Genomic DNA, 25,291 nt, shown 5'->3' on the forward strand with positions numbered 1-25,291 from the left:
TCCTGGGAAATAATGCCGTCTAAAAAGATTCTTATTTGGGGGAGTGGGCAAAATGTTGATTATTTTCAAATGCTTTGTAGCAAAGCATATCAATTGAAAAGGGAATATCAGCACCTTCCTAGTTTGGGATTTGAAAAGTGGAATTAATTGCAATAGGGATAAAGTAGAAGAAACCACAAATTATCTTGTGCCTGGAATCCATTAAGAAGCTTGATAGCTTTAAGAATTAGGATGGGTTGTCTGTCTGGAAGTGAATGGGCTTCGTCCTCCAGGACGGGGGGGAATGCGGTAATGTTGAATAAAGTTGAATAAAATCGCTTACAAAACGTAGACTCTCACAATGCATTGTTAATTATGTAAAAGCAATAACATTGATTCTCTGTTGTACTTTCTATGTAACTGTGAGAGCTCTTTTTCTAGTTGGAAGAATGACATTTTTTTGTGTTGGTAGTTTACTTAATGCCCTTACCTGATTAGATTATGATAAATAGGTTTGTCATTTTGCAAGTTACATGTTTTAAACATTTATAAATGAAGTCATCCTTTAGACTTGTAATCGCCACATTGTTTCATGATTCGGTTTCCTCTGTAAAGGGATCTTGAGTTGTTTTAATTTTTTTTTTTTCTTAATCTAAATCTGCATGATTTCCAAACCCTGTACCATCTGAATTTTGCATTTTAGCACTTGCACTATTACTCAGCAGCAGTAACTTGGTAACACTTAGAATGGTACTCGGGGGACCTCCAAAGACTAAACTGACAAGCCTTCCAGGAGCCAGGGGTAAGTCCACGTGTCCACGGCATGGTTTGAATCCTTTCTTTACACTTGTGTAAGTTGTAGTTACTGGTCATAGAAGGCTTTCAATGTTGAGTAGCCTTTTATTAACATGTTTATGGTACTGCATAGATAACGGGTATTTATTTTACCCTAAAAAGATTTTGAAGTTTAGAAGTACTTAAACTATTTAGCAAAGATTTGTTTTTAAAAATCTATTTGGTCATCTAAATGCATTCATTCTAAAAATTTTTTGAACCAGTTAAATAAAAATTTTTATTGACACCACAGTTTAGTGTCTGGAGTCTTACTGAAAAACATGATTTCTTTTTATATGTGACATAGAGATGCTGGAAAGTTACCTTTAAAAATTGAGCCTCTAAAGAAAAAAATAAAAACTGAGTCTCAAGTAGTTGTACTTTATATGCACAAGAGAAATTAGGCTAGGATTCACGGCAACTTTTACATGGAATGTTAACTGTTAGCTAGACTGAAAAACTGAAATGCTAGCTATTAAAACCTTTCAGGAAGGAATAGCCAGCTAAAATCAAACGAGATTTTTAAGGTTAAATCAGTGCTTAAGTTTTGTCCTTCGTAGGAAAAAGGATGTTAACTATGTAATTCAAGAGAGAATGTGTAATAGAAAGATTTTGTTGTTACGAGCAAAGTACCTCCTGTGTATTAGGGTTCTGTACTTGACTGAACTATTGTGTGATCTGTGCTCTTGTTAGGCATCACTGTGACCAGATATTTTGTGTTCATTGTAAAGAGGAAAAACAAATCATCACAGTTTATGACAGGCATCCCCAAACTACGGCCTTCGCATGCGGCCCCCAGAGGCCATTTATCCGGCCTGCCGCACTTCAGGGAGGGGCACCTCTTTCATTGGTGGTCAGTGAGAGGAGCACAGTATGTGGCGGCCCTCCAACGGTCTGAGGGACAGTGAACTGGCCCCCTTGTGTAAAAAGCTTGGGGACGCCTGGTTTATAACATCACTAATTTATAACGCCATTTTTTATCTTGTGGAAATAGCAAGAGTTTTGATTCAATCTTCTGAATTTGAACATTGTTCAGGTTATTTCCAATTGCTGGGAATATCCTTCCAGCTAAGTTAAATTTGTAACATTGGAATTGCCAGGTCAAAGATGATGCATGCCTTTTCAGGGCTTTTGAAATGTATTGCCAGTCTATGGCCATACCACCCTCCCTGAACACACCTGGTCTTGCTTAAAATGGATTGCCAAATTGTCCTTTGAGAAGTAGATGTTGTCTTTAACAATGTGAAATAGTACTACTATTCACATTCCTTTTTGTCTGACAATTTGATAAGTGAATAATTGTATCCCATGATTTTGTGGTATTGGTTTTCAACATGGAAATTTTAGTCAATACCTGGGCTGAAGTATCAGTGTTTCCAACCTGCCTGCCCAAAAAAGGGATTCAAGGTTATTCCTGAATTAGTACTGCTACAACATATAAAGCACTTACAGAGATCAATAAGAACAAGTTACAGTCAGAGTATGGCCAGGCAGTTTACAGAAATGCCAACAGCTAGTATGAGAAGATACTGGCCTTTAAAAGTAATTAAATGTAATTTGAGCAGTGACATTACATTGGATTGACAAAGGTGAATATCACTCTTGTGGTTTATGTCCCCTTGAGTAAGATGGGTAAGGTTGGAATTAAACTGGCGTGGAGAAATGACAGCAGTCTCACCTGGAGTCTGTTGTTTGGGAACAGCTCCATTTTCATAGTAACGATGAATGCTTCTCGGGTTACGTGGCTGCCAGGGTCTTCACAGGCATTTCTAAAAATGAGGAATCCTTGACTGACTGCAGACATGCAAGTTAAAAATTGTTTATTATGTTCTTGATCCAGGGAACATAGTTAATGACTTTTGTGTAGACTCCATACTGACCTGCCTCCCCACAATTCATGGAGCCCCAGGACACTATTCCTCCCACAAACCACTTCTGTGTTTCATTATCTAGAAAGACCAGTGCCCCTCCACTGTCACCTCTGCAGCTATCCTTGCCCCCACTTTCTAAGCCAGCACAGAGCATGTTATCAGTTACACTTGCCCCCGGATAGGGCAGCTTTGCATATGCAGCACTACATTTTTGATGGTCAACAACTGGTATGTCAACATACATTAGATTCCTAGCAAGAAAACCCCTTTGGGTTAATCCCCATCCAGATGCAGTTCCAATGTCATTTGTCCTCATAAAGGATTCATCTTTTGGCAGACAAATGGGCGTGATGTTGCTATTGATTACAACTTTCTTACTCAGTTTAATCAGTGCTATGTCATTGTCAAAGCCGGCATCATGAGTATAACCTTCGTGTATAAAAACAGCTTCAGCCCAGGCTTGTGTATAATGAGGTGATAGTCTCTTCAGGGCGCCCAGTCGAATGTTCAGGGAGTTTGCGTCATGTTTTTGCTCATAGACGACATGAGCAGCTGTTAAGACCCAGTTGTCATATAAAAGTGCACCTGCTGCTGTGGCTCCACCTAGTACCAGGACTTGCCAAGGAAAATCACCAGGTTTTGCCTTTTGCCCTCCATATATACGTCCTCCTGTCGTCCGGGCTGATAGTCCACAAACTGAGGAGCGAAGCAGACAGAGAGGCTTTGTAAAAATGTCATGTTTTTCTGAAATAACAGCCACTTTGAAGTATATATTCGATGTCAACCAAAAATTATATGAATTGATGGGTGACCACCTATACAGGCAAGTGAGGATATTTTAAAACATCATAGTTCAAAGACCTGATAAAACCTTTTGGTATTTCTTAGCTCTTCAGAAAAATGAGATGAGTGAAAACTGACTTTTAGAAATTACTTTGTTTTGCTAAAATAATTTCGTCTATAAAATTGGGCAGATTGGCCAGGCACAGTGTCACGCCTATAATCCCAGCATTTTGGGAGGCTGAGTCGAGCAGATCACCTGAGGTCAGGAGTTAGAAACCAGCCTGGCCAACATGGTGAGACCCTATTTCTACAATATATACAAAAATTAGCTGGGCGTGGTGGCAGGTGCCCATAATCCTAGCTACTTGGAAGGTTGAAGCAGGAGAATTGCTTGAACCTGGGGGGCGGAGGTTTCAGTGAGCCAAGTTACACCACTGCACTCCAGCCTGGGCTACAAGAGCAAAACTCCGTCTCAGAAAAAAAAAAAAAAAAGATAGGAAAATTAAAATTAACAGGGCAAGCAGGAATGATCTGAGTGGATGGACTGGATGATGTGCATGGAATTAGAAAGACGTAATCTTTCATTGTTTCTGTTTTCCTACTTGTAAAGTGGGTATGTAATCCTAAAAAAGCAGGAACTAAAGTTAGTATCAGGATTTGCAAAATTACTTTTACCTTTGAACATACAAATGTTTTAGAAATTAAAACTTTGCAGTTGCGGCTAGGACCCTGCAGGTTCCAAAATTACTGTTTTTGATCTAGTTGATTCTTCCAAACGAAATTTTATTGTATCTTTATTACAAACTAAATATGCCCATTAATGTAGCATACATGTTTCCTGTTGTGGTAGTGGACTTTCATTGAAAACTACAGACGTTATGTTAGCCAAATACCGGTTTAAAAATAATTTGAACCAAATAACACAAGGGTAATGAATATATTATTACTTTCCTGACTTTTTTTTTTTTTTTTTTTTTTTTTTTTAATCATTCTACTCAACTGTTATCTTTGGAGCCAATTCTGGTAAAAAAAAAAAAATTAAGTACTATTAAAAGGCAAATTGCATGAATGTTTAAAAACTAGATGTCATTGAAAACAGTTGCTTGGGGAAATAATGAAGTTATTAGCTTTGGGTTTTAATAGCATTTTAACATAGAACAGTAACTCAACAGAAGAGTTCATGTTTATAAATGTATAAATTGTTCAAGATAATTATTTTTTTGCTTTTGTTTTTTGAGACGGAGTTTCGCTCCTGTTGCCCAGGCTGGAGTGCAGTGGCACCATCTCAGCTCACAGCAACCTCTGCCTCCCAGGTTGAGGCGATTCTCCTGCCTCAGCCTCCCAAGTAGCTGGGACTGCAGGCCTGTACCACCATGCCCAGCTAATTTTGTATTTTTAGTAAAGACAGGATTTCTCCACGTTGGTCAGGCTGGTCTTGGAACTCCCGACCTCAGGTGATATGCCCACCTCAGTCTCCCAAAGTGCTGGGGATTACAGGGGTGAGCCAGGCCCAGCCTAAAAATCATTTAATTTTTTATGCTTGCCTAGTTACAAGGTCAAAAATAATCAAATGACTGATGCAGTCAGCACCTAACAACCTCTCTCTATGGAAAGCGGGTAATGAGAACATATTATTTGGAAATAATAACTTAGCCTAAGAGCCAAGTGCTGAAGTTCCATTTCTGCCTACCACAGCTAAAGCTCTGCTTACTCTCTCCTGCCCAACTCTACTGTCCATCAATTACCAATCTCTTGTATAAATGTATCCATTACCAGGCTCACAGACTGGGAGGGATTTTTCTCCTTTGGAGCTCGTCCAGAATCCATCAGCCTCACACACATATTTACCTGCAAATCATTGGAAAAGCAAAAATGTTTAACTGCATGTATGAGATGGTTGTCATTTGCTTGAATACCCCCTTGAAAAATGTTGATTCTTGAGCATCCATGGGAAATAGAGGTGTCTGAAGAACCATTTTACATGATTTCATAAATAGGAGGTCTCTGCATTACCATGTTTGCTTGCAAAGTAGAAACCTTTTAGATGTGTAACTTGAATATGTATCAAGATCTCAAGTGCTTAATGATAAGGTTTTGACTTGTTAAATTAAACCATTTGGAATATATTGTGTGTTTGTAGTAGTCATTTACTAGATAAGATCTGTTTTCAGATTTTTGCAAATTGACATTAAAGTCACTTTAGCTATAATATTTCACTTAGTGGATGGGAGAAGTGGCTTTTAATCTTTTGTCTATCCTTAGTCAAAAATGTTGGTTAAAGCTTATTTTCTGACCATGGGGGCTCAAGTTCCAAGTATTGCCCACCCCCAGCTTTGAGAAATTTGCATACCATCATTGAGTTTCATTGTGTAGAAGGTCTCTTCACAGCTGTACTGAATCACAGCTTTGTAGGTGGTCACTTCAGGACCTGTGGCGTACTCCACTCGGCCACTAGGGAGATCTTCAGGAGGGCCACAGTCTACAACTAACAAAGAAGCAGGGGAGGGAGGAGTCCATTGGTCACTTCAGTGCTGACTTTCCAAAGGTCTGGGGAAGCACCTCTGGAAAACCAAGGCAGGCAAATCCCTTGAGCTCAGGAGTTTGAGACCAGGCTGGGCAACATGACAAGACCCCCTCTCTAGAAAAGATTAAAAAGCCGGGCATGGGCCAGGTGTGGTGGCTGACAACTGTAATCCCAGCATGTAAGGAGGCTGAGGTGGGCAGTTCACAAGATCAGGAGATCAAGACCATCCTGGCTAACATGGTGAAACCCCATCTCTACTAAAAATACAAAACAAAAATTAGAGGCCGGGCGCGGTGGCTCAAGCCTGTAATCCCAGCACTTTGGGAGGCCGAGGCGGGTGGATCACGAGGTCAAGAGATCGAGACCATCCTGGTCAACATGGTGAAACCCCGTCTCTACTAAAAATACAAAAAAATTAGCTGGGCGTGGTGGCGCATGCCTGTAATCCCAGCTACTCAGGAGGCTGAGGCAGGAGAATTGCCTGAACCCAGGAGGCGGAGGTTGCGGTGAGCCGAGATCGCGCCATTGCACTCTAGCCTGGGCAACAAGAGCGAAACTCCGTCTCAAAAAAAAAAAAAAAAAAAAAATTAGCCAGGTGTGGTGGCATGCGCCTGCGGGGGCTGAGGCAGGAGAATTGCTTGAAGTTGGGAGGCGGAGATTGCAGTGAGCTGAGATCGCACCATGGCACTCCAGCCTGGGTGACAGAGCAAGACTCTGTCTCCAAAAAAAAAAAAAAGCCGGGCATGGTGGCACATGCCTGTCAACCCAGTTACCTGGGAAGCTGAGGTGGGAGGTAACTAAATGGCTGAACTAAGGGGGAAGTCCACGCAGAGGAAGCGGTGTCCTGCCTTTCCTAGGGAAAGGGAATTCGAAACCAGCCGGAGCTCCTCAGCACCCTCAAGTCAAGTATAAAAAAGGTCTGCAGCAGAACAGCATGTGACATGGCACAGGCTGGTTCCATGTAAAAGGTTGAAAAGGACGTGACAGGTTGGAGGAGCCAGACTCGGTGGCTCGGACCTGTAATCTCAGCATTTGGGGAGGCTAAGGTGGGAGGATCACTTGAGACCAGAAGTTCAAAGACCAGCCTGGGCAACAGCAAAACCCTGTCTCTACAAAAAAAAAAAAAAAAAAAAAAAAATAGGCTGGGCTTGGTGACATGGTTTCAGCTACTCAGGAGGCTGAAGCAGTCGGATCGCTTGAGCCTGGGGAGGCTGAGGCTGCAGTGAGCTATGATCACACCACTGCACTGCAGCCTGGGTGATAGAGAACCTATCTCAAAAACAAAAAATTCAGAGGCCAGGCTCAGTGGTTCATGCCTGTAACCCCAGCACTTTGGGAGGCCAAGGCAGGCAGATCACCTGAGGTCAGGAGTTCCAGAGCAGCCTGACCAACATGGAGAAACTCCATCTCTACTAAAAATACAAAATTAGCTGGGTGTGGTGGTGCATGCCTATGATCCCAGCTACTCGGGAGGCTGAGGCCAGAGAATCGCTTGAACCCGAGAGTTGGAGGTTGAAGTGAGCTGAGATCGCACCATTGCACTCCAGCCTGGGCAACAAGAGTGAAACTCCATCTCAAAAAAAAAAAAAAAAAAAAAAATAGCTTATTATTCTAATCCCTTTAATAAAGTTATTCGAAAGACCTGGAAGTCTTTCTAAAACTCGCTGGGCACGGTGGCTAACACCTGTAATCTCAACACTTGGCAAGGCCAAGGCATCCTGGCAACGTAGTGAGACCCCATTTCTACCAAAAATTTAAAAGGAGCTGAGTATGTGGCATGCACCTGTAGTCCAAGCTACTCAGGAGGCTGAAACAGGAGGATCGCTTGAGCCCAGGAGTTTGAGGCTGTGTCACATGAGCTATGATTGACCCACTGCACTCCAGCCTGGGTGACAGGGCAAGACCCTGTCTCCAGTAAAAAAATACATGATTCTTAGTTCACAAAATGGTAATGTACATCATTATCCCAGTTTGGGGTGTGTGTATTACCACATAAAATTACCCCCCTTTCTACATACAGAAGTGTATACTTGTTGACATGTGTGAATTGTGTGTAATTGGAGGGACACACACCAAAAGAGTAACCATTAGGCCAGGCACAGTGGCTCACGCCTGTAATCTCAGCACTTTGGGAGGCCGAGGTGGGCGGATCACTTGAGAAGTTCGAGACAAGTCTGGGCAACATGATGAAACCCCATCTCCACTAAAAATTCAAAAATTAGGTGGACATGGTGGTGGGCACCTGTAACCCCAGCTATTTGGGAGGCTGAAGCAAGAGAATCGCTTGAACCCAGGAGGTGGAGGTTTCAGTGAGCCAGATGGTGCCACTGAACTCCAGCCTGGGTAACAGAGTGAGATCCTGTCAAAAAAAAAAAAAAAAAAAAAAAAAAAAAGTGGCCAGGCACGGTAGCTCATGCCTGTAATCCCACCATTTTGGGAGGCCAAGGTGGGTGGATCAATTGAGGTCAGGAGTTTGAGACCAGCCTGACCAACATGGTGAAACCTCGGCTCTACTAAATAAACAAAAATTAGTCAGCCTTGGTGGCAGACACCTGTGATCCCAGATACTTGGGAGGCTGAGCCAGGAGAATCGCTTGAACCCATGAGACGGAGGTTGCAGTGAACCAAGATGGTGCCACTCCACTCTAGCCTGGGCAACAGAACAAGACTCCATCTCAAAAAATAAATATAAAAAAGTAATGATTATATTTGCATATAGTGGTATTACGGGTATTAAGATGCTCATAATTTTCTGTATTTCCCATTTTCTACCATAAGTATTGTTACTTTTTTTTTTTTTTTTGAGATGGAGTTTTGCTCTTGTTACCCAGGCTGGAGTGCAATGGTGCGATCTCGGCTCACCGCAACCTCCGCCTCCTGGGTTCAGGCAATTCTCCTGCCTCAGCCTCCTGAGTAGCTGGGATTACAGGCACACGCCACCATGCCCAGCTAATTTTTTGTATTTTTTTAGTAGAGACGGGATTTCACCATGTTGACCAGGATGGTCTCGATTTCTTGACCTTGTGATCCACCTGCCTCGGCCTCCCAAAGTGCTGGGATTACAGGCGTGAGCCACCGCACCTGGCGTATTGTTACTTTTATACTTAGAAAAATATTGTCAGGCCAGACCCAGTGGCTCACACCTGTAATCCTAGCATTTTGGGAGGCCGAGGCGGGCGGATTGCCTGAGCTCAGGAGTTCAAGACCAGCCTGGGCAACATGATGAAACCCCATCTCTACTAAAATACAAAAAATTAGCCAGGCGTGGCGGCATGCACCTATAGCCCCAGCTACTCAGGAGACTGACGCGGGAGAATTGCTCAAACCTGGGAGGCAGAGGTTGCAGTGAGCCGAGATCGCATCACTGCACTCCAGTCTGGATGACAAAGTGATACCCTCTCCAAAAAAAATGAAAATTGTCAAAGAACACACTTTGGGAGTCTGAGGCGGGTGGATCACTTTAGGTCAGGAGTTTGAGACCAGCCTGGCCAACATGGTGAAAGCTTATCTCTACCAAAAAAATAAAAAATTATCCGGGCATGGTGGCATGTGCCTGTAATCCCAGCTACTTGGTAGGCTGAGGCACGAGAATCTCTTGAACCTGGGAGGCAGAGGTTGCCGTGAGCCAAGATTGCCACCGCACTCCAGCCTGAATAACAGAATGAGACTCTGTCAAAACACACACACGCACACACACACAAACACACTCTGGAAGGCTGAGGCAGGCAGAATCACCTGAGATCAGGAGTTTAAGATCAGCCTGGCTAACATGGTGAAAGCCCATCTCTACCAAAAAAATACAAAAATTAGCAGGGCATGGTGGCATGTGCCTGTAGTCCTTCCCAGCTCCTGGGGAGGCTGACATGGAGAATCATTTGAACCTGGGAGGCAGAGGTTGCAGTGAGCAGAGATTGCACCACTGTACTCCAGCCTGGGCAACAGAGTGAGACCCTGTCTCAAAAAAGAAAAAAATATTAAAGAACACACTTTCTGGCCAGGCGCGGTGGCTCATGCCTATAATCCCAGCACTTTGGGAGGCCAAGGTGGGTGGATCACAAGGTCAAAAGATCGAGACCATCCTGGTTAATGTGATGAAACCCCGTCTTTACTAAAAATACAAAAATTGGCTGGGCGTGGTGGCGTGCGCCTGTGGTTCCAGCTGCTTGGGAGGCTGAGGCAGGAGAATTGCCTGAACCCAGGAGGCGGAGGTTGCAGTGAGCCGAGATCACGCCATTGCACTCCAGCCTGGGTAACAAGAGCGAAACTCCGTCTCAAAAAAAAAAAAAAAAAGAGCACACTTTCCTAAAGCACATACCTTCCCTAGGGTCTGTTTTAACCTCTAAGAATGCACTGAGAGATGGGAGAAGAGATGCAAATTTGAAATTCAAGCTCTGATAAATGGATCATTTGAAAAAAAAAGCCAAGGGTCTGGGCACAGTGGCTTACACCTGTAATCCCAGCACTTTGGGAGGCCGAGGCGGGTGGATCACTTTAGGTCAGGAGTTTGAGACCAGCCTGGGCAACATGGCAAAACTGTATCTCTACAAATAATACAAAAATTAGCCAGGCATGTTGGCACTCGCCCGTAGTCCCAAATACTCAGAAGGCTGAGGCAGGAGGATTGCTTAAGCCTGGGAGGCAGAAGTTGCAGTGAGCCGAAATCATGCCATTGCACTCTAGTCTGGGCAACAGAGCAAGACTCTGTCTCAAAAAAACAAAACAGAAAGAAAACAGAAAACCAGAGAAGCAATAGAAGCAGCAAAATAGCAGCAGAGGGAGTTACAGGAGGTTATGGGAGTTGTAGTCACCACATGACCGTACTGCTGCATGCCGGCATTGGCTGGTCCCAAGATCCATCTTTCTGACAAACTGCAGTAAATGATTTCAGGGGCAAGTGACCCTAAAGAAGAATTCAGACAATATCAATTTCCTTGTCTATATCATAAAATCACTCCCCAAAGCTGTACTTCCACAGTAGTTCCTATTCTACTGGTTTACGAGGTGCTCTGGAGGGAGATGGCCGTGCACATGACTAATATATCTGCTCATGCTGGGGGCTGGGGAACGCCTGGAGCCTGGATGCCCTGCCCCACTGCCTCAGTGCACATCGATGATGCTAGGTTACGTACCTCATCGTTCAACAGGTATTGGCATTTTATGAATCAGATGTAACCTTTGCAGCAATTTATAATTTTTTTTTTGGTTTGTTTGTTTTGTTTTTTTGTTTTTTTGTTTTTTGTTTTTTTTTTGCTTTTCACTGTAATACAAAAACAGATCTCAGCCGGGTGCAGTGGCTCATGCCTGTAATCCCAGCACTCTGGGAGGTTAAGGCGGCCAGGAGTTCAAGACCAGCCTGGCCAACATGGTGAAACCCTGTCTCCACTAAAAATACAAAAATTTTGCCAGGTGTGGTGGCATGTGCTTGTATTCCCAGCTACTTAGGAGGTTGAGGCAGGAGAATTGCTTAACCTGTAGAGGGAGAGGTTGCAATGAACTGAGATCATACTAACTGCACTCCAGCCTGGGTGACAAAGTGAGACAAATAATAATAATAATATCAGATCTGTCTCAAATAATAATAATAATATAAGATCTCAACATTTCTGCGTCTGATGTTCCACCATTTCTTTTTTTTTTTTTCTTTTTTTGAGACAGAGTCAAACTCTGGTGCCCAGCCTGGAGTGAAGTGGCACAATCTCAGCTCTCTGCAACCTCTGCCTCCTGGGTTCAAGTGATTCTCCTGCCGCAGCCTCCTGAGTAGCTGGGATTACAGGTGCATGCCACCACGCCCCGCTAATTTTTGTATTTTTAGTATAGACAGGATTTCACTATATTGGCCAGGCTGGTCTTGAACTCCTGACCTTGTGATCCACCCAGCTCAGCCTCCCAAAGTACTGGGATTACAGGAGTGAGCCAACGCGCCTGGCCCATCATTTCTTTTTTTTTTGAGGAGGAGTAGTTTCGCTCTTGTTACCCAGGCTGGAGTGCAATGGCGCCATTTCGGCTCACCGCAACCTCCACCTCCTGCGTTCAGGCAATTCTCCTGCCTCAGCCTCCTGAGTAGCTGGGATTACAGGCATGTGCCACCATGCCCAGCTAATTTTTTGTATTTTTAGTAGAGACGGGGTTTCGCCTTGTTGACCAGGATGGTCTCGATCTCTTGACCTCGTGATCCACCTGCCTCGGCATCCCAAAGTGCTGGGATTACAGGCGTGAGCCACAGCACCTGGCACCATTTCTTTATATAAAGTGCCAGAGGGGCCAGGCACATTCGTTCACACCTGTAATCCCAGCACGTTGGGAGGCCAAGATGGGAGGATTGCTTGAGCTTAGAAGTTCGAGACCAGCCTGGGCAACACAGTGAGACCCCCCCCACTTCTACAAAAAAGACAAAAATTAGCCAGTGGTGCTCACCTGTAGACCCAGCTACTTGGGAAGCCAGGGTCAGAGGATTGCTCGAGCCTGAGAGGTCAAGGCTGTGGTGAGCCATGATTGTGCCACTGCACTCCAGCCTGGGTGACAAAATGAGACCCTGCCTCAAAAAAAAAAAAGTGCCGCCGGGCTCAGTGGCTCACGCCTGTAATCCCAGCACTTTGGGAGGCCGAGGCAGGTGGATCACGAGGTCGATAGATCGAGACCATCCTGGTCAACAAGGTGAAACCCCATCTCTACTAAAAATACAAAAAATTAGCTGGGCGTGGTGGCACATGCCTGTAATCCCAGCTACTCAGGAGGCTGAGGCAGGAGAATTGCCTGAACCCAGGAGGCAGAGGTTGCGGTGAGCCGAGATCGCGCCATTGCACTCCAGCCTGGGTAACAAGAGCGAAACTCCGTCTCAAAAAAAAAAAAAAAAGTGCCAGAGGACTGTGGTGACAAGTCTGAGAAAGTGAGTGTGACAAGACTTGAAGCAAGTGTGTCTGTGTATCTGTCTAGCCTGTGGCCATTAGCTGTAGGAGGGCTACTAAAAATTCTTTTTTTTTTTTTTTTTTTGAGACAGAGTCTTGCTCTGTCACAGTGACATGATCTTGGCTCGTTGTAACGTTCGCCTCCTGGGTTCAAGCGTTTCCCCTGCCTCAGCCTCCTGAGCAGCTGGGACTACAGGCATGTGCCACCACATCCAGCTAAATTTTTAGATTTTAGTTGAGATGGGATTTCACCATGGGCAGGACAGTCTTGATTTCCTGACCTTGAGATCTGCCTGCCTCAGCCTCCCAAAGTGCTGGGATTAGAGGCGTGAGCAATCTCTTTTTTAAAATTTTGTATTTATTTTTTTTAAAATGGGGTTTCACCATGTTGGTCAGGCTGGTCTTGAACTCCCGACCTCAGGTGATCTACCTGTGTTGGCCTCCAAAGTGCTTGGTTTACAGGTGTGAGCCACCACGCCTGGCCTTTTTTTTTTTTTTTGAGATAGAGTCTTGCTCTGTCGCCAGGCTGGAGTGCAGTGACACAATCTCAACTCACTGCAACTTCCGTCTCCTGGGTTCAAGCGATTCTTCCACCTCAGCCTCCTGAGTAGCTAGGACCATAGGCTCGTGCCACCATGCCTGGCTAATTTTCGTATTTTTAGTAGAGACCGGGTTTCACCATGGCTAGGATGGTCTTGATCTCTTGATCTCGTGATCCGGCCGCCTCAACCTCCCAAAGTGCTGGGATTACAGGCGTGAGCCACCTCACCCGGCTGCATGAGCAATCTCACCCAGCAAGAATTCTTTTGTAGCTGGACACAGTGGCTCATGCCTGTAATCCCAGCATTTTGGGAGGCCGAGGCAGGTGAATTACCTGAGTTCAGGAGTTTGAGACCAGCCTGATCAATATGATGAAACCCCATCGCCACTAAAAACACAAAAATTAGCCTGGCATGGTGGCGCATGCCTGTAATTCTAGCTAATTGGGAGGCTAAAATAGGCGAATTACTTGAACCCAGGAGGCGGAGGTTGCAGGGAGCCAAGATCATGCCATTGCACTTCAGCTTGGGTAACGAGAGTGAAATTCCATCTCAAAAAAAGGATTTCTTTCGTGAGCTTCATCTGTGTACTATCCATCAGCTTTCACTGCCAATATCATTCACAGAAAGACTTTTTTTGACTTGCTGAGATAATGTTTTTCTAAAATCTAACACTAAAATAAAAGAAGATGGGCTGGGTGGGGTGGCTCATGCCTGTAATCCCAGCACTTCGGGAGGCTGAGGTGGGCAGATCACAAGGTCAGGAGTTCGAGACCAGCCTGACCAACTTGGTGAGACCCTGTCCCTACTAAACATAAAAATTAGCCAGGCGTAGTGGCACATGCCTGTAATCCCAGCTCAGGAGGCTGAGGCAGGAGAATCACTTGAACCTGAGAGGCGGAGGTTGAAGTGAGCCAAGATCACACCATTGCACTCCAGCCTGGGCAACAGAGGGAGACTCCGTTTCAAAAATAATAATCATCATCATTAATAAATAAAAGAAGATGGCTTTGGGAGAATCTGTGCTTCTAGGCTGGGCGCGGTGGCTCACGCCTGTAATCCCAGCACTTTGGGAGGCCGAGGTGGGTAGATCACAAGGTCGAGAGATCGAGACCAACCTGGTCAACATGGTGAAACCCCGTCTCTACTAAAAATACAAAAAATTAGCTGGGCATGGTGGCGCGTGCCTGTAATCCCAGCTACTCGGGAGGCTGAGGCAGGAGAATTGCCTGAATCCAGGAGGCGGAGGTTGCGGTGAGCCGAGATCGCGCCATTGCACTCCAGCCTGGGTAACAAGAGCGAAACTCCGTCTCAAAAAAAAAAAAAAGAAACTGTGCTTCAAAGGATTTCAGGACTTTTTATGTTAAGTCAGAAACTAAAGAGGTTTGTGGTCCAAGGAGCTATGGAAAAGAACCTGACCAAGAAGTTTGCAAGGTGGGAAAGCGTCTCACTTTTTTTTTTTTTTTTTTTTTTTTTTTTTTGGACTCTCCACAGGACTGTGGATTGCATAGCTAGCTATCATTTCAATGTTATTACTTTTTACCACTGGGATTCAGTGACAATTTTGAAGAACATAAAGAGGACGTGTTAATTTCTTATCTGTGCCCCTAAAGCAACATGCTAAGCATTTTTTAAAATTATACTCCTCCCTTAACAGTGATCACTATTTATAACTTTGCAGAACATACTCTTTCCCTGGGCTGTCTACTTTTTGGTGGGCCCAGGAGTTGTTTCATGGAAAGGTCATTTGACTGGGGCGGACTTTAATGTGATACGAGACAGGGCACGTGGAACAGGATAGCAAACTCATCTTTCTGTCATTCCAGCCACTTCACAAAGAGCTGCTGTCCTATGTGACCAACAGAAAAGTTGCTCATTTTATTTTATTTTATATATATTTTTTGAGACAGGGTCTTGCTCTGTCACCCAGGCTAGAGTGCAGTGGTGTGATTCACGATCACTGCAACTTCTGCCTTCCAGGTTCAAGCAATTATCCTGCCTCATCCCCCAGAGTAGCTGGGATTATAGGCGCCGGCCACCCCACCCTGCTAATTTTTGTATTTTCAGTAGAGACAGGGTTTCACTACATTGGCCAGGCTGATCTTGAACTCCTGGCCTTAAGCGGTATGCCCACCTCGGCCTCCCAAAGTGCTGGGAATACAGGTGTGAGCCACCACGCCTGGCCAAAATTGCCCATTTTAATCACCAGCTTTCCAAAGTAGCTTTAAAACAAAAGGCTCACTTACATAAATTTAACGTTATGTATAAAGAAAGAAAAAAAAAAGCCAGGCGAGGTGGCTCATGCTTGTAATCTTAGAACTTTGGGAGGCCGAGGTGGGTAGATCCCCTGAAGTCAGGAGTTCGAGATCAGCCTGATCAACATGGAGAAACCCTGTCTCTACTAAAAACACAAAAAAATTAGCTGAGTGTAGTGGCACATGCCTGTAATCCCAGCTACTCAGGAGGCTGAGGCAGAAGAATCGCTTGAACCCAGGAGGTGGAGGTTGTGGTGAGCCAGGATCGTGCCATTGCACTCCAGCCTGGGTAACAAGAGAAAAATTCTGTCTTAAAAAGTAATAATAGGGCCGGGCGCGGTGGCTCAAGCCTGTAATCCCAGCACTTTGGGAGGCCGAGGCGGGTGGATCACGAGGTCAAGAGATCGAGACCATCCTGGTCAACATGGTGAAACCCCGTCTCGACTAAAAATACAAAAAATTAGCTGGGCATGGTGGCACGTGCCTGTAATCCCAGCTACTCCGGAGGCTGAGGCAGGAGAATTGCCTGAACCCAGGAGGCGGAGGTTGCGGTGAGCCGAGATCGCGCCATTGCACTCCAGCCTGGGTAACAAGAGCGAAACTCCGTCTCAAAAAAAAAAAAAAAAAAGTAATAATAATAATAAAGAAAAAAAGAAAAGGCAGGATTCCCAAAATAAGATTTTTCCCTAGCCATCCTTTTTGTCCTCAGCAAACTTTTTTCTTGGCTTTTTATTATTTAAAGACAGACAAAAGAAATCATCGTGCTGACAAACTATTATTTTCCCACTTTCCTTTCACATATCTGCAGATAGAAATACATTTACATTTCAAAGCGATCGTGATCGATCGTGGTGTACTTAGTCTCGTTTTAACTCACTTGCAGAAGCTCATAGCCAGTCTCGCAGAAGATGGAGAAGCTGTCTTTCAGGATGTATTTGGCTTGCACAGGTGAAATGTGGCCGTTAGGTGGCGGCATCGGATAAGGGCAAGGCTGTGCTGCGCAGAGGAAACAAGGCTTAATGGTTTTGATGTGGTCTATAGCAGTCAAGTCTGAATCCAGCTATCTGAAGATCTTAGTTTATAAAGAAAATACTCAACACGTGAAGAGAGCTTGCCATACATGGGTAGGGTTCTTAAGATTTAAAACCAGGCCGGGCGCGGTGGCTCACGCCTGTAATCCCAGCACTTTGGGAGGCCGAGGCGGGTGGATCACTTGAGGTCAGGAGTTCGAAACCAGCCTGTCCAACAGGGTGAAAACCCGTCTCTACTAAAAATATACAATTAACCGGGCATGGTGGTGCATGCCTGTAACCCCAGCTACTCAGGAGGCTGAAGCAGGAGAATCGCTTGAACCTGGAAGGCGGAGGTTGTAGTGAGCCAAGATTGTGCCACTGCCCTCCAGCCTGGGCAACAAAAACAAAACTCCATCTCAAAAAAAAAAAAAAAAAGATTTAAAACCAAAGTCAAGATTAAACGCTCAGGTGCTTTTGCAAATGAAGGTTTGTTGTTTTCCGCGGGACTGAGCCAAAGGTATGTAAGAAAGCCAGGGAAGATGGTGCAGTCCCCATAAATGCAGCCTCCTCCGTGTCAAGAACTTCAGAGCCATGGCTCTAAACCAAGAGAGAGTGTAAGTTCCAGGAAAAGTGCTCGGGGGAGCCTTTGGGACCTGTGTTGAACTGGAGCTGGGTTTAAATTACAGCTCTCTGTTTCCCAGTGGCTATGCATAACCTCTCTGAGCCTCAGTTTCTTCATCTGCAAGATGCGGAGTGGTGATGATAATAGTTGCTCCGGGGCTGCTGTGGAGATCAAATACAAACCACCTAGGCCAGTGCTTGGTGGCGCTGTCATTGACCCTCACAGCAGCCCTGTAGGACGGCTGTCGTGGCATAGGGAGAAAAGCAGGCTTCCCCTCATGAGCACCTGTCCACAGTGCTCAGGCCACCAGGACACTGCATTCCACTCCAGCCCCCAAACCCTGGCCTCCACTCACCCCAAGGCTTCAGTGCTCCCCAGCTACCCCTAAAAACCCACCGGCCAGTTTCTGAGTCCACTGCTCCCTCCAGCACCTGCTCTCTAGGTCCAGTGGTCCCTGCTAAGCTGCTGGGGCAGCTGTGTGCACCTGGGTGCCCCTGACCCAGCCTGTGTCCTGGGGCAGCTCTCAGTCCCATGCAGGTTGTAAAGTCTCCCCTTGAGAAATCAGTCTCCAGGGACAGCCTCGGTGGACCTGTGGGAGCCCAGGGCTTCTAGCACTTGAGGATTTGTCATGAGGAAGAGGTGGTGGAAGTTCTCTCACGGCCTCAGAGGGCAGAGCCAGGGCCAGTGGGGGTGATCACGAGAGGTGGAGCGTGTAGATCTCGGCTCCACACTCCTCAAGCTGTGGCTCTGCGGTTCCTCCATGGTCAGAACCCCCCTTTTTCCTGCCCCAACTCATACCCACACCTCACCTTCCACAGCTCCACACCCTGAAAAGTGAAGCCTCTGGGCTTTTGCACACACTCCTCTGCCACCTAGAACTCTGTCCAACACTCACTTATCCTTTCAATTCAATCGTGGTGTTTCCTATTCCAGGATGGCTTCCTAGCTTCTAACACCTGCCTGGTGCTTGGCTCTAGGCTGTGCTTGCCACAGGGCTCTGGTTATGTTTCTGTGACTCCCGTCACTGAACTGAGCAGAGGCTGTGGGAACTGTGGCTTCCACATTACATGTCCCTGGTACACATCAATAGGATGGAAGGATGGTGGATGGATGGATGGATGGATTAACGGATTGGTGGATAGAAGGATTGGTAGGCAGAAGGATGGGTGAGGGATAGATGGCTGGCTAGAAGGATGGATGGATGGATGGGTGGATGGATGGATGGATAGTATTGGTAGGTAGGAAGATAGGTGGATAGATAGATGCCTGGAAGGATGGATGGATGGATGGATGCATTCATTGATGAATGCGTGGATACATGGATGGATGGATATAATTGGTAGGTAGAAAGGGTGGGTGGATAGATATACAGCTGGAAGGATAGATTGGATGGATGGATGGTAGGATAGATTGAATGGATGGGTGAATGAATGGATGGGTGGATGGATAGATGCATGGATGGATGATGGATAGATGGATGAATGGATGGATGGATAGACGCATGGATGGATGGATGGATGGATGGATGGATGGATGCATGGATGGATGGACGGATGGATGGATAGACACATGGATGGATGGATGGATGGATGGATGGAAGGAAGGAAGGATGGACAGATGGACAGACGGACAGTGGATGGATGCATGAATGGATGGATGGATGGATTGATGGATGGATGCATGGATAGATGGATATGATTGGTTGGTAGAAGAATGAGTGGGTGGATAGATGGACAGCTGGAAGGATTTATGGATGAATTGGATGGATGAATGGATGGATGGATCCATGCATGGATGGATGGATCCATGCATGGATGGATGGATGGATATGATTTGTAGGTAGAAAGATGGGTGGGTGAATAGATGGATAGCTGGAAGGATTTATGGACAAATGAATGCATGGATGGATGGATAGGATTGGTAGGTAGAAGAATGCGTGGGTGGATAGATGGACAACTGGAAGGATGAATGGATGGATAGAAGAATGTGTAGGTAGAAGGATCGGTGTATGGTTGGATGAAAAGAATGGATGAATAGAAGGATGGGTGGGTGGGTAGACGGATAGAAGAATGGATGGATGGATGGGGTGGGTGTGTGGGTGAAAGGTTGGAAGAATGGGTGGATGGATAAATGGATGGGTGGGTGGGTGGATTGACAGAAGGATGGATGGATGAATGGATGGATGAATGGATAGAGGGGTAGGTAGAAGGATGAGTGGATGGATAGATGGATGGCTGGAAAAATTGGTGGATGGATAAATGGATGGATGGGTGGATGGATGGATAAGATTGGTAGGTAGAAGGACCGGTGGGTGGATATATGGATAGCTGGAAGGATGGATGGATGGACAGATGGATAAATGGATACATGGATGGATAGATAGATGGATGAATGGGTGGATGGAAGGATGGATGGGTAGGTGGAGGGACAGATAGAAAGATGGGTGTATGGATGGATGGACAGAAGGATGTGTAGAAGGATGGGTGGATGAATAGAATGGGTGGATAGAAGGATAGGTGGGTGAATAGATGGATAGCTGGAAGATGAATGGATTCATGATAGAAGAATAGATAAGTAGAAGGATGAGGGAATGGACAGATGGATGGCCAGCAGGATGGTTGGATGGATGGATGGACAAAGGATGGGTGAGGAGAAGGATGGATGGATAGGGTGGGTAGGTAGGAGAATGGGTGGATGGCTGTGTGGACAAAAGGATAGATGGATGGTGGATTGACGGATGCTTGGAAGGATGAGTGGATAGAAGGATGGGTGGGTAAAAGGGTAAATAGGTGGGTGAATGGGTGGCTGGAAGGATGAGTAGTGGAAGGATGGATGGGTGGCTGGCTGGAGGGAGGGACAGCTAGTGCTTCCCCTTAGAGGGCTGCTGCCTCAGACCTCAGACACCTTTGAACCTGGTGTCCCTTCCTAGTCTTGGCCCAGAAGGAGCCCCACACTCTGCAGCTCCTTGACACTCCAGGAGAGAGGGCAGCTTTGCGCTTCCAGCCGGGATCTGAGACCCACTTGCTCACCTGTGCTCGTGTAGTGGATCTTCCAGCCTGTGTGGTCGCCTGATTCATCTGTGACAAAGGTGATGGTCACGTTGTTGCTTTTCGTTTCAATCCTGCGGGGCAGTGTCTTCCCACAGAATGGGCCTTGTTCATCTCTGCCTGTTTGAATCTGAGAAAGAAGTTCATGAAAGCTGGGGAGCTGCTGCCCCGGATCTCGCCTTGGCCAGAGGAAAGGGATCCACCTTCTCAGCTCAGGGACAGCCAATGAGGAAGACCCAGGCGACATATCGGGGTGCCCCTCCCCGTTCTCCCTCCCACACTTGCATTCAGAAGGCCCCAGTCTTAAACCCTGATAGAGGTGGGGGTCGCTGAGGGGGACGGGAACATGGTGGGGGCCGTGCTGTAGGAAGTAGAGGAGCAGCTGGGCTGAGGGGGGATCTGGGACAAGAGGAGGGCCCCAGGAGCCAGACCTTGAGGAAGTCATAGGGACACAGGGTTTCGGGGTGCGCCTCCACATCGAAGGACTCCACAAAGTCCAGGATGATACTGAATCCCTCCTCCAGGCGGATGCTGTAAGTGCAACTGGAGAGTTTGGGGTAAGGCTGTGGGTATTCAGGGCTGCTGAGCTCCCCAGACCGCTGGGTGAAGACCTGGCCCCAGCACAGGGCTGGAAGGAGGGAAGGAGGGCAGTGACTTGGCGTGCCCCCCATCAGCCCTCACATCAACAGCAGGTGGGCTGCTTTGGGGAGCAGGACGTGGGGCAGGGATGAGGCTGGGACACTGGCATCCCTGGGTTGAGCTGGGCCCTGGAGGCTGCCAGCCCCCAAGGCCTAGCCAAAAACCAAACGACCCACCCGATGGCTGAGGGACAGCTTAGAGAGGGGGCTTCTCTTGCTTTGAGGATTTAACTGAAACAGGCAGCACTTGGGACAGAGTGTACGGGCCTCATGTACACCCCCAGAGAGCGTGGGGGTGTCCTGGGCCAGAGTTGCAACCCCAGGGTGGGGCCTGGAGCATGAGTTCTGCCAGGCTGTGCTGGGGCAGTGGGGGTGGGACGTGGATGAGCACACAGGAAGAAGGAAGAAGGGACACTCTCCTTGATCCCTGGGAATGTGGGAAAAGGAGGCTGTCTCCTCGAGCCTAGGGGCCTCTTCGGTACTCCCCCAAATTCCCCTAGGGCCACCCCAGCGATTCCCAAGTTTATTCATCAGGGGTCTCCTACCCAAACCCAGCCAGGACCAGTCAGCCCCCTGGGTTCCTGGGGGAACCATCTGGAAGAAGGGCCTCTGGTCACTCCCCTCCCGGAGGTCTGGCTCCTGCCCTGGAGGCGGCTCTTGGAAGTTCAAGGCTACAGTGATCCTGACTGAGTCTGGGACTCTCTTTCCTCCTGGGAGAGCTGATGCTGCAGCCACAGGTGGGGTGCTGGGCTAAGCTCCATCCCTCAAGGAAGGCTTGGTCCCTGTCCCAAACCATCACCCCACCCCCAGCTGCAGTGGGGGGCATTTGAGCTGTAAGGCCCCTAGGAAGTGAGGAGCCCCAACATTGCCTGCCTTTTTCCCTGTGGCCGTGCCCTTTGGGGCAGTGGGAATCACCCCTGGATCTGGGGGGTCCCGATTGCCCCCCTCAATGAATAGCTCCCAGGGTGTCTCCTCTCTGTGTCAGACTCCTTCAGGCCACACCCTGAATGGGGGTGGTTCAAGATTACTCCAGGCCGAGGCGGGTGGATCACAAGGTCGAGAGATCGAGACCAACCTGGTCAACATGGTGAAACCCCGTCTCTACTAAAAATACAAAAAATTAGCTGGGCATGGTGGCGCGTGCCTGTAATCCCAGCTACTCAGGAGGCTGAGGCAGGAGAATTGCCTGAACCCAGGAGGCGGAGGTTGCGGTGAGCCGAGATCGCGCCATTGCACTCCAGCCTGGGTAACAAGAGCGAAACTCCGTCTCAAAAAAAAAAAAAAAAAACAAAAACAAGGCCGGGCGCGGTGGCTCAAGCCGCAAAAAAAAAAAGATTACTCCAGGCTCAGCCTCTGGCGACCGGACCCTGCCCCTCTCTGGGCCTCAGTGCCCCATCGTCAAAACGGGGTGGGGGTGAGAGCAAGACCTTCTGGCCAAGGAGCCAAGGCCCCATGGAGGGGGTGCTCACAGACCAGGGGTTCCTCAGGCTGGAGGAGGGTAGGCAAAGGCGCGCACCCCGCCCCCTCCCCAGCCTCCCACCCCAGAGACACGTGGCAGCAAGTGGGGCGGAGCCAGGTTTATTATTGGATCCGTGGGGGGTGAACGGGCGTTGGGGCGCAGCCATCTCAGCCCGACCTGCTGAGGCCAGCAGGCTGGCTCTGGCTTCTGACCTGCTGGGCAGGCCGGAGCTCCAGGGGAGGCTAGAGGCTCTGCTCTGGAAGAGACATTGAGAGACAAAGAAAGACACCGAGAGGGAGACACCAAGTTGCGGGGGAAGGGTCAGCGCCAGCGAGGGTGCTGCCCACACCCCAGAGCACTGGCCGGTCCCACGGTGCAGGGGTGCAGTCCTGAGGAACCAGGCCAGGGTCCCCCCGACTCTCCCACCCCAGGAGCTGGCTACGGCTGCCCCAGGGGGGAAGTGGCTGCAGGTGTTCCCAGAGCCCAGGTGGGGCCAGGTACACCGCGGGGTGTTAGAGTTCCCCCCAGTCGCTGGGGAGGGTGGCACTGGGAATGGGCCTGGCTGGTGAGAGGACAGGAAGGGCTGAGACGGGAAGCGGGTGGAGGGGGGGTGCCTAGAAGCACCCAGTGTCCAGGGCCCAGGCCCTCCACAGCCCTGGGCGGAGCAGCACTGGCCCTGGGGAGCTGGGTGCGTCCAGGGGAGGGTGCGTCGGGCCCGGCCTCTCTCACCTGAGCAGGTGCGCTTGTCGCGGTGCAGGGCGTAGCCTGCGCGGCAGGAGCAGTAGAAACCGCCCAGGTGGTTGTGGCAGTGGTGGTCGCAGGTGGGCGCCTCTCCCGGAGCCACCTGGCACTCGTCGATGTCTGGAGGAGAGGCAGGGCCAGGCAGAGGCCGTCAGGAGGGAAGGAGGCGGGATCCAGCCTGGCCTCGTCCCAGGAGACCTGTGACCTCAGAGGGGGCCTCTTCCTGTCTGGGGTGGGGACCGGCGTCGGGCCAAGCACCTTATGAGCCCAGGTCGCTGCGGGCTCCCCAGAGCACTGGGAGGAAGATGCAATCAGCACCTCTGTTTGTTGTTGTTTTTGTTTTGTTTTTTTGTGTTTTGAGACAAAGCCTCACTGTCGCCCAGGCTGGAGTGCAATGGCACGATCCTGCCTCCGCCTCCCAAGTAGCTGGGATTACAGGTGCATGCCACCACGCCCTGCTAATTTTTTCAGTAGAGATGGGGTTTCACCATATTGGCCAGCCTGGTCTCGAACTCCTGATCTCATTATCCACCTGCCTCGACCTCCTAAAGTGCTGGGATTACAGGCGTGAGCCACCACACCCAGCCAACAGCACCTCTGTTAAACCAGCAGGAGGTTCAGTGTCCAGCCGAGGCCACCAAGCTAGTAAGGGGAGGCAGTGAAACTCGGGTCTGCGCTATGGCACTGAACCTTGCAGCAGCTCCCTAAGGAGCAGAGAAGTTGTGCCAGTTGCCTGAGGTCACACAGCTGGTCTCTGCAAGGGACTGGGATCTGAACTCCTGCATCCCGGCAGCACTCCCGCAGGAAGGGACCCACTTTCTCAGCTTTAAATGGGGCACTCAGCCCTTGCAACGTTTTTGTTTTTTTGAGAAAGAATCTCACTCTGTCGCCCAGGCTGGAGTGCAGTGGTGCAATCTCAGCTCACTGCAGCCTCTGCCTCCTGAGTTCAAGCGATTCTCCTGCCTCAGCCTCCCGAGCAGCTATAACTATAGGTGCATGCCATCACACGGGCTCATTTTTGTATTCTTAGTGAAGGCAGAGTTTCGCCATGTTGCCCAGGCTGGTCCTGAACTCCTGTCCTCAAGTGATAAGCCCGCCTTGACCTCCCAAAGTGCTGGGATGACAGGCGTAAGCCACTGTGCCCAGCCAGCCCCTGCTCCGCTTGAGGCAATGCTGTCCTCAGGTCCTTGGCTCGGAGCTGGGTCTCAGCCCGTGTGCCTGGAGGTCGGGGCTCTGTTGGTCTGTGCATTGCTGATGATGGCAGCCCTGCCCCCGGGGAGGTGGGGAGACCAAAGGCAGGGCCCCACAGCCAGCCGCGCAGACTGAGATGCTGCAGGCTTCCTCTTGGCTCACCCTCGGCCGCGTAGAAGGCCTCGAACCCCGTGAACGGCTTCTCGTTGGAGTAGTCGGAGTGGAAAGTGACGTCCAGGCTGGGGCCCGTCGAGTAGAACGTGTCGTTGCCGGGGGCCCGCTCCGTGTCCGTGCTTTCCCGCCCGCACAGCGTGGCCAGCACCTTGGCCCCCGAGCTCAGCTGTGGGGTCAGGTGTCACAGGGAGGGAAGGCAAGACCCAGGCCTGGTCTCCCTCCTGGCCAAGGCTGGCCCCTGCTCCCTGGTGTCCCTGAACCCTGGCTACTCCTTGGGGACCCCCCGACCCTGAGAGACCCCAGCCCTCCCGCCCTGGCAGCACCTTGACGAAGTCGTACTCGCAGAGGTGGGAGAGCTCCAGGTCGAAGTGGGTGAAGTAGAGGCGCAGGCGGTAGCCGGGAGGCGCGGTCAGGGTCCAGCGCCGCTCCTGGTCATTGGCGTACTCCCTTGGGAAGCCGGGGGACACCAGGCGCCCAAACACAGGCTCAGGCCACTTCGGGCCCGAGGGGGTGGCCACTGAGCCACACAGCAGGCCCAGGAGGGTCAGCAGCCTGCGGGCAGGGCAGGGGGGTGAGGGCCCAGGCCTGTGCTCCCACCCCGCACCCTGCAGGGAGGCCACGGGTGCCCACCTACCTCATGGTGTGCTCGTCCAGCTGGCCTGGCCTGGTCTTTGGCCCCACGCTGGTCTCACCTTTGATCTGTTTGTCCAGTGATC

At 48.8% G+C, this 25,291-nt stretch overlaps 1 protein-coding gene across 4 annotated transcripts; it reads right to left on the reverse strand.

Annotated features, from left to right (window-relative positions):
- Positions 1 to 754: 754 nt before the first annotated feature.
- On the reverse strand, positions 755 to 25,291 carry MASP2 (MBL associated serine protease 2). Of its 4 annotated transcripts, XM_003936032.3 has the most exons (11): positions 25,210 to 25,291; positions 24,899 to 25,127; positions 24,564 to 24,741; positions 23,199 to 23,330; positions 20,804 to 21,000; positions 20,355 to 20,502; positions 16,568 to 16,686; positions 10,813 to 10,891; positions 5,818 to 5,952; positions 5,241 to 5,315; positions 755 to 3,380 (listed from the first exon to the last, which is right to left on the reverse strand). In XM_003936032.3, exons 1-11 carry the CDS (start codon positions 25,212 to 25,214, stop codon positions 2,623 to 2,625), a joined length of 2,055 nt encoding a protein of 684 aa, XP_003936081.1. In that variant the 5' UTR covers positions 25,215 to 25,291; the 3' UTR covers positions 755 to 2,622. The 4 variants fall into 4 exon arrangements, 3 of the variants coding, with proteins under 3 accessions (XP_003936081.1, XP_074236153.1, XP_010344834.1); XR_012512315.1 differs by lacking the exons at positions 755 to 3,380; positions 5,241 to 5,315; positions 5,818 to 5,952; positions 10,813 to 10,891 and having other exon boundaries at positions 16,599 to 16,686; positions 20,804 to 20,915; XM_074380052.1 differs by lacking the exons at positions 755 to 3,380; positions 5,241 to 5,315; positions 5,818 to 5,952; ... (1 more) ...; positions 16,568 to 16,686; positions 20,804 to 21,000 and having other exon boundaries at positions 20,386 to 20,502.

Source organism: Saimiri boliviensis, chromosome 11 (assembly GCF_048565385.1).
Source record: "Saimiri boliviensis isolate mSaiBol1 chromosome 11, mSaiBol1.pri, whole genome shotgun sequence".
Lineage (NCBI taxonomy): Eukaryota > Metazoa > Chordata > Mammalia > Primates > Cebidae > Saimiri > Saimiri boliviensis.

What these genes read in the sequence shown, in the direction of transcription:
- MASP2 (XM_003936032.3), bottom strand. An exon ending in GTCCCTATGACTTCCTCAAG is followed by an intron (nt 20,503 to 20,803) that starts GTCTGGCTCCTG and finishes CTTCTTTCTCAG; the next exon opens with ATTCAAACAGGCAGAGATGA. An exon ending in CTGGCTATGAGCTTCTGCAA is followed by an intron (nt 10,892 to 16,567) that starts GTGAGTTAAAAC and finishes ATTCTTCTTTAG; the next exon opens with GGTCACTTGCCCCTGAAATC.